The 17,941-nt window shown below is 43.3% G+C and overlaps 1 protein-coding gene and 1 pseudogene across 1 annotated transcript in view; one reads left to right on the plus strand and one right to left on the minus strand.

Annotated features, from left to right (window-relative positions):
• Positions 1–651: 651 nt before the first annotated feature.
• LOC106730305 (rho GTPase-activating protein 20-like) overlaps positions 652–17,941 on the plus strand; it is a 67,134-nt gene continuing 49,844 nt past the window's right edge. The window contains exons 1-2 of the mRNA XM_032470519.1: positions 652–769; positions 4,854–4,936. Of these exons, the coding sequence (XP_032326410.1) occupies positions 4,857–4,936 (80 nt within the window). The 5' untranslated portion in view covers positions 652–769; positions 4,854–4,856. The remainder of the gene's footprint in view (positions 770–4,853; positions 4,937–17,941) is intronic.
• LOC116660692 lies at positions 9,738–9,876 on the minus strand (annotated as a pseudogene).

Below are 17,941 nucleotides of genomic sequence, written 5' to 3' on the forward strand. Positions count from 1 at the left end.
CGCTGCGGAAGGCGGGAGGCGGTGCATGGCCCCGACGGGAGGTGCGCGGCCCGCACCCGGAGCCCCGCGCGCCTGAGCGCGGCGGCCGGACCGCCTCGGCGCTGCGCGTCCTTGGCCGTCCGGCCGCCGTCCCGCGGACGGGACCGCGTAGCCTCCTCTTGGGCTGGGATTTGCTTGAAGGTCTTCTTCCTGGAAGCGATGTCCCCCCAACAGGAGACGCTGGAGGTGGGGTGGGCAGCCGGGGCGCTCCTCTTCCCTGACAGGAGTGTCTCAGATCGCGGGCGGCCCCAGCACCAAGAAGGTGAAGGCGCCTAGCGGGACCCCGCGCCCGCCGCCGCCGCCGCCGCCGCCGCCGCCGCCGCCGCCGCGGTCCCATTCCCGGCGCGCGCCTTCTGCGTCCGCCGCTGACGCCGCAGGGTTTAACGTTCGAAGCTCGCGTTCGGCGCCGTTTGTTCCAGACCATTCCCGCCTTACCCGCCTTCACGCCTGCGGCGCCCCCAGCACCTCCTGGTCTCTTCGTGTCTAGTCTCACTCGCTCCACAGAGGACCCCGCGGCAGCCCATCCGCCGCGGGCCCGGCGGCCCCGCTCCCGCCTCCGGCGGGGGCGAGGGCCGGGAGCTGGGCAATGCCTTTCCCCATCCCCTCCTGGTGCCGGCTCTTGGCGCCCCGCCCGAAGTCCCCCGGGCGCTCACCGCTTCTTGACCGGGTCAGCTCCGAGGTGGTCGAGGCCGGCGGCGTGTTCCCGGGCGCGGCTACCGCGCCGAGTAAGGTAGGCGGCCGCGCTGCGGCGCCCCCGGGGATCAACCTCTCACCTGGACCCCGCGGCGCGGCCGCTCCGCGCGATTTGCGGGGGTCGGGGAGGGGGTGCGCCCCTCACTGCGCTCCCGGAAGGACTCCGGGTCTCCCAGGCGGTGGGCAGCCTCGTAGGTGTGCTGCTGATGCTAACGGTCAGCTCCACGGAAGGGCCTGGGAACGGGCTGGGTGGGGCCGGTGGGCTGCAGCGGGGGGTCGTGAGGGCTGCGGTGGAGGGCCTTGGCCCTGCGCTTGGTCCCGGCCCGCGGGGCCCGGCGGGGCTGGGGAGGGCCAGGTGTCAGTGTGGGCGTGCGGACGGCGCGCTTGATCCCTGTCAAAGATGGGAGGGACGCAGGCCACAACTTGTAGCGTACCATGCCGATAAACACAGCCGCCGTGCGGTGTGCCCGTTCGGATCGGGTCAGGTTTCCTTGGAACCCTTCCCTCGGCAAGTGCACGTGGCCGCAAGCGGCTGGCCTCTGCAGCTTGGGTGTCTCTCTGATTGATTGATTTGAGTGTTTCTAGCCTTGCCTGCTCTCGCTCCTCCCCTTCCCCAAGACCTTCTGATATTTGGCCATTTTTGCTCTGTGTCCTGGTGGTGCCCTTCCAGCTTCTGTGGAACCAAATTGGGATTCGAGGAATAACCTAACTCTTCCTTAAGAAATGTCTTGAGGCATTGTATTTATATCGTTGGGGCCCTAAGGGACCGCGGAGGCTCCCTGATGTCAGAATCTTACAGCCTTTCATGACTCCTCCGACCAGGATCTGGGTGGGCTCCAGGTCAGTGGAAGAGCGGCGAGATCCATGCATCCGTGCGCCGAGTTCAGAAGTGTGTGAGCTCCCAAGGACCATGACCATGTCACCAAGCCATCTAGGTGTCGGTGAACTCGATGTATCGCTGTAGTGCCGGCTCAGCCTTTGATGTATTGAGGCTGAGGTTTGTCCTTGTGCTTGTCCCCTTCAGAGATGCAGGGATGGGGGGAGAGGGACTCACTAGGTTAGAGCTATATTTGGGAAGGTAATTGAATGTTCAGTAATTAGCATTTTTAAAGCACTTTTATTCTTGTAAACTTAAGGAATTGGGAAAAATCAAATTATTCGTGAACAGATCTCTTCCTTTTTTACTAACGGTAGTTAGGCATACTGGTGAAGGGAGAACGCGTTAGAGGAGCTTGCTTACGTATCAATAGTACTTGTCCAATAAATGATAGGTTGCTTTATATCTTAAGCCATTGTCCTAAAATGCTGTCCTTCATTATAAAACATAATGGGTTGTCTCGTTACCAATCCAGTCTTTTCCTTTTCCTTTTTAAAAAAAGTAAATGGATGTTGCCAGTCTGGTCTTTTGACAGCATTTTATTGCCTATAGAGCAGGAGTAAGGTTGAAGAACTGTTTCATTTTGCTTTTAACATTTTTTTTCCAAAAATGCATTCTCGAGTATGAGTCCACTAGATGAGGTAGGCATACTCCACATTTGACTCCTCACACATCTAACAATTTTATAACTAAGAAAACCGTCTAATTCCTATGTATATATGCACAAATGGTCCTCTGCACTAGGTCTCCATGGAAGCTCCTATCTTAAAAGCACCTTTACAGAAGAAAATTTGTCACCCTTTGATTTATCCATTCTCATGCTTAACAACCATCACTCTCAGAAAGTTTTCCTTATAGCAGAAGGTTTCAATTTGGGGATCCACAGATCCCTGAAGAATCCATGTTAGGGGTTTCTGAGGCCCTTGAAGTTAACGTGCATAATTTAGTTCACAGCTTTTGTGAACTTCTCTGAGAACCACTACCCAAGGTCAACCTGGATTCTCAGTCTACAGTTTGGCCACATTTCTTTTTGCCTTATTTTCTTTGAAAGATACTTTCGATCCTCTGTATTATAACTCTGCATTAATTTGTATATTATTACTGTTTCTAAATGAAGAATTTCAGACCATTTTAACTTCTCTCATTTGAAATCATTTTGATGGTAATCTTTTGAACCTTTTCCAAATTCTTTATAAACCTGAAAGTCAAGGAGCTCAGAATTAAAGATCATGTATTAATGAAGACCTAGTTTAGGAGCTTGGATCTGCTGACAGTGTCAGAGGGTTAGAGCAGCAGAAGTAAGACTACTGAGATAGGCCCGGGATTGTGGCCTGTGCTCAGGTAGCTAGGCAGACCCTCATGATCAGAACAGACAGAGGGCAGGGGACCCAGGGCAAGCTTAAAGGATTGGGCGCATTTCAAATTTCAAAGCATGGTAAATAGATCCTGAATAAAGGGAGTCAGGATAAGGAGCAGGAATCAAACCCAGACCTGAAGGTGGAACAGAATCCTGCAGAAAATCTGCATATGAATGAACTGCCACCTGTTTTAGTAAAATCAAAACTGATCTTCCAAAGTTGAGACTCTTTATGTGGAGACAGGCTGCTGGACCTTGCAGTACAAATACTAGTCTCCCATATTTCCCTGGATCCTGCAGCCTCTGCACCCAGAGTGGCCACGGAGTATTAGATCCCTGAGAGGTACATTCCCTAGAGATGTGACTAATGGAAGCAGTGCAGTGGGGCTTATAGGCTTATAAGCTGTAATATATAAAACAGTTTATCAGAATCACTGGGCTTGAGAGGGATTACAGATTCTTCTGGGAATCTGATGAAAACTTCAGGCTTTCCCTTCAGAAAGGAGGCACCAAATATGTATCATGTGAAAAAAAAAATTTATACAATCTAACCTGCCCCGAAACGAATTCATGGTTAATAAGTCCTGATTGAGTATGGTGTTCTGCATTTGTTTCCTGCCCATTATTAATGTTTTATATAATTGTTTCAGTTGCTATCTGAGCTGTATGAAGAAGGTTTGGGCATTTAGTTTCTACACGTGAGCCAAAAGACGAAAGGGGGAAAGAGTAACACTGAGGCCATGGCACTGGTGACAACAGTAACTTGTGTGAGATCCCCGGGGCATGGTAAATCTGGAGGCAATGAAATGGGCCAAGGAAGTCCAGTATCCCCTTCTCACTGGATGGTTCTACCTCTCTTCCTTAGGATCTAGGTTTTATTTTACTAGCTAAGAAGCAGTTCCCTTATAAATCATGTAAGGAGATACTGCTACTGAGCTAGTTGGTCTTGTGTGTGTGTGTGTGTGTGTGTGTGTGTGTGTGTGTGTGTTTTAAGAGCAGTATCCAGTCCCAGGCATGGCTGGCCTAGGCCCTCAGGTGATGGGTGGGTGAGACCTCTGGCCAGGATAAGGAGAGAGGGTAGAGCAGGAAGAATGCTACTGTGACCCAGCCTGAACTTCACTCATGGCTGTTTGTGACTATATTGTAAGTTTTACACATCCAACTCCAGCGGCAGGCCCTCAGACTCTGTCTAGAGGTGTCAGATATGTAACATTGAAAATTTAAGGAGTAATTATCTGGATAATTCAAGTTGAATAAAACCCCATTTATCACAAATTTTAGGTCCTCTGAAGCACAGAGTATCTGAATTATCCAATTAATCCTGTACTTATATACCACTTAGAAAAGAAAGAAAAAGTTACTTTTTTAAAGTTACAGGTAAATATCTATTTGGAAGGATAGATCCCCAAATGTGTCAACATTTCAATTTTAAAGTCTATTAAGTGTATACGGACCTAGTCTCCGTCTTTTGCTTTAACTACGTTCTTTCTCCCTTTTCTTGATCTCTTCGAATTCTGTTTTCCCTTGAAGCCCACTTTGGGGCCCACCCTGCCTGTGAAGCAGAGCTAGCAGAATCACTCTGATGAGATTCCAGAGAGGAAATGAGACAGTCCGGTCCTGTCCTCGGCGTAGGGCCGTGAGCAGTGAAGCCGCAGCTGATGCTAATGGTTGGGTGCTCTTTCCCGAATACGCTGGTCAACATTTAAGCTCCTTATTCTCTGACCACGAAACAGACTTGCTGCTTGTACCGCTTTTTGCCACTTAGCTGTCCTGGTTTAGATGTTATTGTTTTATGTCCATGATAAGATTGCGAACTGGTATTGAAAACTGGCATTTACTTGCTTTATAGCCTCGTGGTCTTCACTTTGATTTGTTCCCCCTCAACAGAAAATGAAAGCACTAGCAGAAAGGAGGAGGAGTGCCCCATCCCTCGTCCTGGATGAAGCCCAGCAGAAACGGCCGAGGACCAAGTAAGTGTGGAGCTCTGTGCTACACATTTGGCACGTGCTGCGTTGTTTTTTTAAACGTGTGAGGTTTGTTTTTAATCAAGACCAGAATTCTCTGTTAACTAACAGAAAATAGGACTTTTGTTCTGAGGTTATTTAATAAGGCCTATTCTTTATGTGAAACATAAACATAATGAAATACATAATTAATTACTTTCATTTTCCTTTATTAACTGTTAGGATTTTTTTTCTATTTTTTATAATTGAGGTATAGTCAGTTGACAATGTTGTGTCAGTTTCTGGTGTACAGCACAATGCTTCAGTCATCCATGAATATACAAATATTTAGACACTTTTGAAATTCTGTTAAATAGCTGTGAATTTTGTCTCAGGATAGAAAAGGAGGAATTGGAATGAATGGATAAGCATAGACATGTATATAACAAAGGGATATTGGGTCTAATAGGGTTGAAAATGACTGAGAGAGGTGAAGTGCCAGGTTAGGGAAGAAGCCAATACGTGACTTACTGGGGTGGTTTTGAGTTAAGAGAACCAATATGACAATATTGCAACCATGACCCTCTGCCTTCCGGCCTCCCCATCACCTCTGCAATAATTGGTGCTTACATTGGAGCCGGTTCCCCAAATTCCTGCCTCACAAATAGTGAAATATGATGGGTTTTGTGTCAAAATAACCACAGGAAATAAAGTTTAAGTTGAAATTGTGTATGTTTTAATCTTCAGCTTGTTTCCTATGAGTGTCTCTAGGTCAGTAAGACGAGTACTTAGTGCCAGAGAACAGGACTTTCACTTACAGGAATAACGCCTTTACTCTGTGCAGTATCTGGTGGTTAATATGTGTCCAAAAAAAAAAGCTATTTTGGGTGTTGAAGGTGCACAAAATATTTGCAAGTAGCGTAATCTGGTAGGATTGGTGAAGACCTTAAAGGTCATCTGGTCTGGAGGTTTCCAGACCTTTCTAAGTCCGTACTCTGCAGTGAGACCCAGACACCTGCATATTTGTTTAAAAACCCTTCACAGTTAATTGTAATACACTCTGGGTGGAGAACCACTCCCGCAAGCTACAGAAGAATCCTTTCTTTAAAGAATGCTCTAAAAAAAAAACTCAAACAGAATTTTAAGAAAATATAGAATTATAATATTTATTTCTTGTAAAACAAACTGTGTGGATGTTATAAAACAAAAAAGTAAAAGTCCGCACTCTCTGTCCCCAGGGGTGACCACTATTAATCATTTGTATGTCCTTCTTACACCTTTGTTTATGCAAATGTGATTAGGATTTTTATAAGGTGTTATTTAGTAATTAAAGGCTTGTAGGTACCTGGTATTCAGTTATTATTTGTCAGATGAATTAGTTAATGAGCAAGTGACTCAATTTCCAAATCAAAATAGGAATTTAGTAAGTTAGCACAGTAGTTTCTGACTTTTCTGCCCTTCTTTGAGTAGCCAGTACATAAGACTTTCCTTGTTTGTTGGTATTATTCGTGAAATTCTGGCTAGGGAAAAATGCAGATCCATTTTAGCACAATGATTCTGAGTTATTGTTAGGAAGTTATTTCATGCAGCAAAATACCACAGGAACGCATGTATGTGGTCTGGGAATGCCACATATATTGGCATTCTTGTCGTACTTCATTGTGTACTTAGGGATAAACTCAAGTCACACAAACTTCTTCCAGAAAGTCACCTGTTTTGATATTTCAGCCCACCTTGTAAAAGTTACACCAAAATGTACCCGGTTTGGTTTTACGTTACAGTCTGTTTGCACTTTGACGTTGGCATTCGCCCATCTCCATCCTCACTATCCAAATTAATTTACTGTGTGTGTGTTGTTTGCAAGACTTCATAATAAGTACTTTCCATACATTACCTTTCACCTCTGCTTTCTGCTGCTGCGAGGAGAGGAAGGCAGTGCCAAGGAAGCACTGTGGTGCAGTGGAAAGGGCTTGGGCTTCGGCTGCGTCCAAATGCTGGCTCTCCATCCTGATTTTCTGTGTCACTTTGGGTAAATTACCTAATCTCTGAGTCTCAATGTTTTCCTCTGTAAAATATGAATCTAATGCTTTTGTCATAGAATATGAAATGAGAAAATAAGTGAAAATGCTTAGAAGGTTTACATAGTTATTATTAGTTGCCTCTTTCCTTCCCTTGGGTATATTTCATTTGTAAGGTTTAAATCTCTTGAATTCTCCAGCAAAGTCAAGTTTGTTAAGGAAAAGCCACTACTTTATCATCACAGTATCGTATGACTAGAAACAAATCGAGCCTGGCTCAGGATGTAGTGGAAACTGAGTTGTGTCTTGAGGATGACTTGCCCTGGGTCACACAGTTGGTTATAGCATTAGAGACGGGAATGAAAACCCAGGTCTCTGATTTTGATGGAATATTCTTTGCATTGCATAAAGACAAGGAGAATGATACAATGTCTAAGAGAATGGATTCTGGAGCCAAATGGCCAGGTTTTGAATCCCAGTACTGTCCCTTACCAGTTGTGTGATCTTGGGCATGTTTTTAAACCAGGGGTAATAATAAAACCTACTTCATAAGGTTGTAAGAAAGACTGAATGGCTCTTCTGTATGTAAAGCTTTTAACGTAGCTTCTAGCACGTAATCAGTGCTGGAATGAAGTGCCAGCCTGAAGGTTGTTAGTGGTAGTAGTCATAGTAGCAGCAGCACTGAAGCTCACATTATCCTGGAATAGAGACACTTTCAGGACCGTGGTAGATGCAAAATTTAAAAAGATGGAAGATGCAGTCTGGAAGCCAGCTTGACCATAACATTAAATTCATTTTAGCAAGACAGTTATATTTCTAAGGTCACACCTAAAGTGAGATTAGTTCAGAATATTTGAAATTTATTCTCGGTAGACACTAACAATTCTTAAGGTCTCCCTAGGCAGAAGTTGAAAGTGTGCCTGGAATAATTCTGGGAAATTAGGGCCTGAGACATGGAGGATTGACCTGGTTTGCTTGGCCATTTGAGATGAGCAGACGCCAGGGCACTCATATGTGCCAGAGCTGTGAGTCAGGGCTATCAGATTGGCTGGTTTGGAGTAAGGATGCTTGGATGAGAGGACCGCAGCAGAAGACATTGGGGAAGGAGGAAAGCAGCCATTTGCTAACTGACTTCTTCCTCCTGGTCAGTTCACTCCTCTTGTGCGTGACTACACACACACTGGCTAACGTTGTCCTACTCAGGCTGCCCCACATTGTGTTCTGCAAATTCTTCCTTATTCCATTTCCTGTTTCTCTGTCTAGCATCTAACATCTAATTAGTCTCAAGTGGATGATGACTTAACCATACTTTCAAATGCTAGAAGTACATTTATACTCTCAAATAGTTTACTGAGGATTGTGGTCAGGCCTGCTTTCACAGCAGAGTGAAACACTGCTTCTACCGGCAATAGATTAAGTGTGAACCTGGCAGATACCATCCCTGAAATGAGCTGAATGACCTCACAAAGGCCCCTTTCATGATGAGTCTCTGGAGCCATTCTTTCTGGGTTTGAATCTGGCCCTGCTTCTTACCAGGCGTGAGAATTTTGGCAAATTTCATAACCTCATAGGGTACTAAAGATTTAGAATTATAATATATCTGGCACATTGTAAGTATTATATAAGTTTTTTATTGTGTAAAGGTATTAAAAATATATAAATTCCTGTGTGCCCTCTCGCGTGATGTGTAATTTTCTTAGTGTTCCAGGTGTAGGTTTTCTTCAGCTTGAATATCTGCTTTTGGAATGAAGGAACTGTGTTTTCTACTCTTTAAATGCACATGTTCAGTGCTAGGTGTAATACAGATATTCTGTAAATATTAGCTGAGCTGAGTGAGAGATTGCTTCCTTCCCCTGGCTAAGAAGGTCAGCTGTCTGTTGGAGCAGAAAGAGGGGTAAGAGTCCACTGCTACCTAAGGAAGTAACACAGCAAGTGTCAAAAGCCACACAAAGAAATGCCCATTCCAGAGTGACCAGCAGTTTAATGTTTGTTGATTTAATGCTCACATGTTTAACGTGTCTGTATTATGAGTCACTGCCACTGAGCCTCTGATGCGTAGCTCCTGGTGCGATGGATTCAAATCCTGCTCTGTCACTAATGGTCCTGGTAGAGTCACCTGGCCTTTCTTCAGCTAGGACTCTCCTTGCCTGTCAGCGGCGGGAGGAGGGGGAGGGTGAAGTTGACTAAATCTTTCGTGTTCTTTGTCCACCAGCCCCTAACTCTATGATTTTGTGTTTCTTTATCCCAACCATAACTCAGGCGCAAGAAGAATGGAAAATGGTTGAGTGGTTCTTGAAAAGACTTGTTTTTCAAGTGTAGGATTTTTTCTTATTATGTGTAACATGCACAAAATTTTTGTCAATAAATTTTTAAGGAGTTTCTGTTCTGCTGTTCTGATGATTCCTTCCACTGCCCATCACCTTAGGTCTGCAATGTGTGAGTCATGATCTCTAAGATAGCCTTTCAAAAAGAACTTTTGCTTAATCCATGGTTGTCGTATTAGTCAGTCCACAGTTCTTGTAGTTGGGCTTTTTTGCTCTCCAGTGGACCGTGGACACACTTCGCAAATTCCCCACCTGTAATCTTTGAAATCCAATTTCCTCAAGCCCTTTACTTTAGGACCATATTTAGGGTCAGAGGAGATTGATCTGCCTGGTTCTGAATTTTAAATACCCTTTAAATATGCATTAAGTTCAAATCTTACTCACTTCTGAGCTGTCACACCCAGCTGACAGCACTGATCACTGGGACATGCCAATACCCGAAATAAAAACGTCTGACTGCTAGGCTTTTCACAGTTTATTTAGCAGCTCTGTCTTGTAGTTCTTTCCCGCAGATCTGACATGTAGTTCCGTGGGGAAAGGAAACCTATGGAAAGGAAAGTTACTCTCTGAAGCGTTTCCAACACTGTAGGTCTACAGAAAAAGCCCCACTGGGATAGACCTCAATCTTGCAAAACCCTTTTGTCACAGCTCTTAAAACTCTCCAAGGGTGCTTCTGTCACAGAACTGAGGATTGTGTATCCCCCTTACCCACTTTGAGTGCAAAGGTCAAGCGTTTGCTCCTATGGGATCTTTGGTCTGTTTATTGTCATAATGTTGTTTTAGTAGCCAGTCTCCACAGTGGCCCCAATGATTCTCAATACTTGGAATTCACACTCCTGTCCAGTCCCCTCCAACAATGTATCAGCACTGATCCGTGTAACCAATACCATGTGGCAAAAATGACGACGTGTCACTTCCAAGGTCAGGTTATAGAAGCCTGAGCCTCTGTCTTGATTGCCCTCATGCTCTCTCCAACTCACTGATCACTTGCTCTCGGGGAAGACATGTCCTGAGCAGCCCTATGAAGAGGACTGCTGTGGGAGGAACTGAAGTCTCCAACCAGCAGGCATGTGAAGGAGCTTGCAAGTGAATTTTCCAACAGCCAGGTCTTCAGAGATCGTAGCCCTTGTTTTTTAAGTGTAGGGTATTTTTATTTTATTATTGCTTCACTGCAACCTCATAAGAGACCTGAGCCAGCCCCACCCAGCTAAGCTACTCCTTGGTTCCTGACCCTTAGAAACTGTATGAGATGATAAATGTTTGTTGTTTTAACTGCTGTGTTTTGGGGTAATTTGTTATGCAGCAATTGGTAACTAGTACAGGCACCTTCAAGTTATGAAACTAGCTTTCTAGAATGCTTCTCCTATGTACCTTTTATGTATTCTTATAGCTAGAGGTAGAAAGATGGAAACAGACTGTTCCCATTTATAAATGAAAATGCTCACTCCCCGGGTAATGTCATTTGTTGGAAAAGGGGCCAGATAACATTCTTTCTTTCTTTAAACAGTTTTATTGAGATACAGTTTATGCCATCTTATTTACTCATTTGAAGTGTACATTTCAGTGGTTGTTAGGATATTCACAAAGTTGTGAAGCCATCACCACAACCTTAGAGCATTTTCATCCCTCCTAAAGGAAACCTTGTAGCCATTAGCTGTCATTCCTCATTCTCTCCCATGTCCCTTCTTCCCCTGTCTCTACCTCTAAGCAGCCATTGATTTCTTTTCTGCCTCTGTGGCTTTGCCTTTTCTGGACATCTCATATAAATGCAGTCCTGCACTATGTAGTCTCTTGTCACTGGCTTCTTTCAGTTTTCATAATGTTTCCAGGGTTCATCCATTGATATGAGTTCATCAAGCTTGTATCGATTACTTTTCATTGTCAGATACTATTTCATTATATGGGTAAATATAGCAGTTTTGTTTATTTGCTCATCAGTGGATGGACATTTGGGTTAGTTTCACCTTTTGGCCGTTATGAATAATGCTGCTGTGAGCATTCATGTACCAGTTTTTATGTGGACATAGATTTCATTTCTCTTACATATATCTAGAAGTGGAATTGTTGGGTCATATGGTAATTCTGTTTGGCTTTTTGAGGAAGTACCAAATTCTTCCCAAGGCACCTGCACCATTCTGCATTCCCATCAGCAATGTATGAGGGTTCTAACTTCCCCACATCCTTACCATCCCTTGTTATTTTCCACATTAGTGAGTGTAGAGAGGTATGTCTATGTTTTTATTTGCCTTTTTCCCTTATGATGTTGAGCGTCTATTCATGACACGATGTGCTCGGTTCAGCTTGGTTCAGCTCGTGTATTCCCTTCCTCAGATCTGGATTCAGGTCTAATCTAGGCACTGCTATTAGGTTGGTTATCATTTCTAGGTCACTGAAAGTCATAAGGAGAATATATCTTATTTAGAGACAAAATATGTCATAAATGCATATAAATTTATTTCTAATTCAGATTCAGGACTATAGATGTGTTCATCACCCTAGCCTATGCTGGTATCTGTGTTTTCTGTCTTTCATGCTGAGAATACCACATTCAGTGACTCTGGGAATCTATGAATTGAACTATATAATTACTCACATGATTTTACAATATACAGTTTCAGAATAACATCATCAACACTACTACCATCAATATGATTACTGAAAATAGTTTGATTTTTTTTAAGCAATTATCTGTATCTTTATGACATATCCCATTAGTGATATACAGGAATATTGGTTTTTTTAAAGTGACTTGGATTAGTTTTTCTGTTTGTGGTTATTTTGGCTAATTTGTTTTAATTTTACTTTTATACTTTTATAGTTTACAAGTTTTATAGCTTATCCTTTATAATTTTATAGTTTTTACTTTTGTATAAAACTAAAAATTTGTATGGTTTCATAAAATTTTATAATTAAGTAAATATTTACATAGTACTTAAAACAAGGTATATTCAAAGAAGTTTAGTTTCTATCTCCTCAACCTTGTTTTTTTTTCCCTCCTTTGCCATTGCCAACTTTCAAAACATTCAGTTTTTTATATAAGTAGATGTGAATTCTCTTTCTTAAATAATGATATATACTTTCCACCCCACTTTTTTTACATAACACTATCTCTACGGCCACTTCATACTAGTATATAGAGATACTTTTCTTCCCTTTCTACAGCTTACTGGTAATCCAGAGCTTACAGATGCAATGGTTCATTCAGCCAGTCTGATGAAATTATGATCACTTTTTTCCACTCTTCTGCAATAAATGATACTCTAGTGATAAGCTTGTACTTATCAGAAGTGGAATTGCTATCTATAATTTTGCTAGATATTGACAGATTTTCCATTTTTAAAGGTTGTGCCATTTGCATTCTCATCACTGATGTAGAAAGAGGTCCTGTCTCTGCCACAGCCTCACTTACAGATTATGTTGATGTGATGTATCCAGGGTGGTTTTCATTTAAATTTCTATTAGTATGAAGTAAAACATATTTTAAATTATATATTATGTAAACAAATGTAAAGTAAATTTTAAAATATTTACTCTGCTATGAAAACATAATCAGAAATGCAGGGCAAAAAAACAAACTCATCGGAGCAATGTAGAAATATAAAATGTTCTTTACATAAAAATAAATGCTGAATTATTATTTCTGCTGTCATTTTTTAAGTATAATTCAGAGTGTTAATTATGAGAAGGTCACTGGATTTTTCTTAAACTGAGAACTTACATCCAGATAATATTTCCATATCAGTACTACAGTCTTACGAAGTAAAATTTTACTAAACTTGTAAATTGACTCACTGGATTTAAAGGACTTTTTTTCAGCTAACTTTTGGATGTGAATTCCTTGTCCTCCTGCTGTTATTTTTCCCCCAGCGTGTCTCTCCCCCGTGTTCTGGATAAACACGTAAGTTCTTAGTTACACAAAAATGGGCTTATGGTTATGTTTGTGCACCTGGATAACAAAGCGGGCTAATTCCTCTTGGACTTAGTAACTGTCTGCTTTTTATGAAAAAAGAAAATAAGATGAAAACAGGAAAAACAGACAAAGGAATCAGTATCAACTTTTTATTTTTTAACCTCCCACAAGCGTTGGATAAGTAGGATAACTTGTAAGTGGAACTACTGGTCTAAGAATGGTCTCTGACATGTTTGTTTTGGAACTGTACAAGCTTCTGAACTGAGTACCAGAAATCTGTAGTGTAGAAATTTTGGACTCAGTTCTCACTGGGCTGAAATTTTTTTTAATCTAATGACAGTCAGAGATAGCTCTAATCTGGTGGAGGCAACATTAAACTGTTTTCTTACCTTTCAATTAGGAAAAAATTTTAACATGAAGTTTACAGAACAGCGCTCATATACTCAGTACCTGTATTTTCTGTATAATTGTTGACATTTGCCCTAATCATTTCCTCTGTATTTGTCTGGGTATCTCCATATCTATACGTTCTCCTGAGCCATTTGAAATTAAATTATACACGTAGTAATTTCACCAAAATACTTTGGTATAGTCCTCAATCTAGCCTCAATTTTTCTCTCATATCCGACCTTTAAGGTAAGAGAGTGGGTGAAAAACGGGCCAACATAATCAAACACTGGACATTCGTAAAGAGAGTAGCAGGCATGCTGCTGGTTTTCTAAGGCACTGAAAATAAGTGCCTTGAAATTTGGGTGACCGCTTTTAGTTCTGAGGGGAAAAGACCAGGGTATTGTCCTTGGAGACTGTGTTCCTGAGAATATCCGCTCTCCATTGGTGGAGGACGTGGGGCAGAGCTACTGTGGATGGGTGTGGGTAACTGGCCCTCTACTCCCAAGATCTAGTAAAAAAAAAAAAAAAAAAAAAAAAAGGCTGACTTGCCAGCACTCTCCACTGGCCCCCAAGTTAAGCCTTGGGACTCCACCCCTTTTAAAAACTGATGGAAGAACAATTCATTACTCTGTATCTTCATCTATTCCCATGCCCTGTCATTATTTATTCACTTTTCTCTCTTTCTCACAGTTCTCTCTATAAGCCAGTGACAGCCATCTCTTCTAACACACACCTCAGATACCTAGAGGGTGTACCAGCCTGTGCAAACAAAACCTTCCGAGGTCAGTGGTCCAGAGTGTGGTCCTGAGAATCACCTGGGAAAATATTAGAAATACTGATTATAGCACCCTGCCCCATGCTGAATCAGAGCCTGCAGGACTAGGGCCCGGCATTCTACATATGTTTTAATCAGCCCTACATGTGACTCAGATATAGGTCAAATCTGAGGCCATTCACTGGGTGAAGTCTCATTCTCAGAAGTGATTAAGCCATAGTCAGGTAGCATAGCATAGGCCAAGGAGTGAGTGTCAGGTAATAAGGCTAATCCTTTGCAACACCAGAGGGCAATTTCCAGGCCTCTTCAGGATTTCTGAATGTCTGCAGAGGGCTGATGCAGGCTCTGGTAGCGCAAGACAAAAGCGAACGATGAATAGCCGCAGCCCGAGTCCAGGATGTTATAGACGAGGGCCAACCCCGAGTCCTCTGTGCATAGATGGCGTCACTAGTGAACGGTGTACCATGTTTCACTCTATTTGCATTTTGTGAACCCGAGTTTAACTTTGCCCTGTAAATAAGAGTGTTTTTTCAGCACACATTTTTTAAAAAAAATCTGCTTTCCCTCCCACGTAGGCACAGTGAATCAGACAAAACAAGTCGTCTTCCTCCTTGCTGGGCATAAACTGTTACTGTTCGCAGTAGGGGGGACTCTCTCCTTGAGCTACTTTTAAATACGTGTTGTAGTCTTTGTGCCAAGGAGATGGGAACTGTGATATCTTAAGGAAGAAGAGGATTATACAAAGGCTACAGGAAGGCAATTTTTTTTCCTAAAGCAAGTGACCCTTTAGGCTTCTTAAGGTTTCTAGGAAAGTCCCGAATGGGTTTCTCCTTTGCCTGTAGGACACAGGTCAGTATCCACGGCTTCTGGACCATTTACCCATGTGGGAAAGGCAGAAAAACCTCTTGGTCTCAGGATTCTGCACCAATACAAACCAGAGGTCTGCTGCCATTGAGGGAGAAGCTAGAAAGTCTGTTTTTTTTGTTTGTTTGTTTGTTTTTGCCACAGAGCTATCACAAATTCAAGGCAGAATTAGGCTGCCATGGGGATTGAGGAAGGGCAGGACTATGAGAAGACCCTACCTCAGAGGCCCAGGTGCGTAGACTCTGCCTAAAATTGAGACAGGCCAGGAGGACTGAGAACCCCACTTGTTCCCACAAAGAGCCTAATGCTGAGTAGCATGCAGTAGGAACCTCCTGCTAGGACAAGAGCAAGAGCTGGCAAGAACCACCCTTCCACGAAGCGCAGGCGTTCAGGGGCAGCTAAAAGATGAAAGCGGACCAGGAACACTGAGAAGAACTCTGTAGCGTTCCAGGCCTCACCCTAAGCACAGGCGGTAGTGGTCCGTCACGGGGAGAATCCAAAGCCTGTGGTTCACTGATGTTAAAGACAGCAACAACAAAACCCAAACCCAGCTCAGCAACTGACTAAAGCTTCTCAGCCTCCCATGCTAACGATAATGACCTGACAGAAGAGGCGTGCCCATTTCCATGAGTAAATACCAGCCTCTATTATTCTTCTATCACAATGTCTAGTATTCAATCAAAAGTTTTGTGACACAATAAATGGCTAGAAAAAGACCCATGGTTGAAACCTAAAGCAGCCAGCTAGACTTAGAGACGATCTGGATGTTGGAACTATCACATGGGGATGTTAAAACAACTATGATTGATATGTTAAGGCTCTAGTGGAAAAGGTGGGCAGCAACCATGAACAGATGGGGAATTTTAGCAGGGAGGTGGAAACTGAAAAAGAGCCAAATGGAAACGTGGGAGATAAACATGTGCTATCAAAGGTGAGGAATTCTTCAGCAGTTTTATCTGCAGACTTGACGTAGCTGAAGAAAGAATCAGTAAACCTGAAGATGGATTAATAAGAAATTTTCCAACGTTGAACACAAATTAAAAACATGTGACTTATCCAGGAGCTGTGGAATAATGTCAGACGGCCTGTCATACGTGTGAGTGGTCCCAGAAGAACAGAGAGGAAAATGGGGCAGAAAAAAATATTTGAAGATACAAATGGCCAAGAATTTTACACAATTAAGGAAGAAGCTCAGAAGCTCTCAAGCTGAATAAATAAACCAAATTTTGTGTATTGGTAATGGAGGGAGGACATCCTGGCAGGGAGGGATGGCTGGAACTCTCAGCTCATTGTCTTGTCCCTTTTCATCCATGTACCACTGAGGATCTTGCTCTGCTTATCACTGCTGTCATCACACTGATAATTTAAGACTTTAACCCTAGTGTACATATAGCGCCAGCATCCCAGCAAAGGCAGACTGTGTGGGATTACCTAAGTGAGACACAGGAGTGCATTTCTCCACGTGTGTTCAGTGTGAGCGGGCAGCATTGCTGCTGTCGGATGTTCAGTTGAGGGGACAGAGGGTTCTCCATCAGCTTTCACTGTATGTATAGCAGAGTAAAAGCTGTGGGAAATAGGGAAGTAAAGAAACCTCTTCAATCTCACGTTCCTCTCAGGTTCCTTTTCCCTGATCTTCACAAAAGATAAACTCTAGAAGGAACAGGCATTTTGTTTGTCTCATTCACCTCTTAGAACAGTGCCTGGCAATTGTTAATTTATTCAGTAAGTATTTAAATGCCAACTATTTGTCAGGCACTTTTCTAGGCATTTGGGTATATTGTTATGCGGTCCTTGCTTTCATGGAGTTTACATTCCAGTGGGGGGATGTGGATGGGAAAATGCAAAACAAATGAGAGTATTAAAAAGGAGTACCTTGTGTAAGAGAACAAAACAGGGCCATAGAAGAGAGAGTGGCTAGTCTCAGTAGGATGGCAAGGCAGGTGCCCCTGAGCTGGACGCCTTTCTCGTGGTCCTCTGAGTGCCAGCCCCAAGGGGCTCCACATTCTTATGTGACACCAAGTCCAAGAGTAAGAAGCCAGAGTCGGGCACTCTTATCCACTTCAGAGACCTGCCTCTTCCCGTGTCACTAGCCCTGACAGTATCTGCCAACTGCAGAGCAGACCCATGACTGCCTGTGAGGAGCTTTATAAGATGATAGCAAGATGGACATCATCATCGTAATTCATTCAGCAAACCTCCATTGACTTTCCGGTGGCCAGACGCGTCTAGGAGCACAGTAGTGAATATGACGGACAAAGCCCCTTGCCCTCATGGGGGGCAGGGACCCTGATTTTGTCCTGCTGATATTTTGGGCACATGAAGCTCTGGCTCTAAAGAGAAGACGACTTGCTTCCCACCTCCCCGTTTGTTTCATTCTCTTTCCAAAGTCTGTCTGCTTAGCTCCCTGGTTTGGAAAAGGAGACTGGGGTACAGCCAGTGGAAAGGTGGTTAACATGGCTGTATTTCTGTGGGTTACTCGTACTCCCCATAGGTCTCTAGAGTGAGGTCGCTGGAGAAGCTTTTTCTGAAGAATGAGAAACATGAAACTTGCACTGCAATTTATATTCTGCTTAGCCTTCTCCAAACCCCTGCATTCAGAAACCTCTGGAATTTATTTCCAATGTAATTTTATTGGGAATGATAGAAACAGTAGAGCATTTTCCGACTAACCTCCCTTTCTAGGGAGGCCTCTAAGACAGGGGATATTGCTTCAGCCCTTTGCTGAATGGTCAGAGAGAGCGCTGTTAGCAG

The sequence above is a fragment of the Camelus ferus genome, chromosome 30 (genome assembly GCF_009834535.1).
Source record: "Camelus ferus isolate YT-003-E chromosome 30, BCGSAC_Cfer_1.0, whole genome shotgun sequence".
Classification (NCBI taxonomy): Eukaryota; Metazoa; Chordata; class Mammalia; order Artiodactyla; family Camelidae; genus Camelus; species Camelus ferus.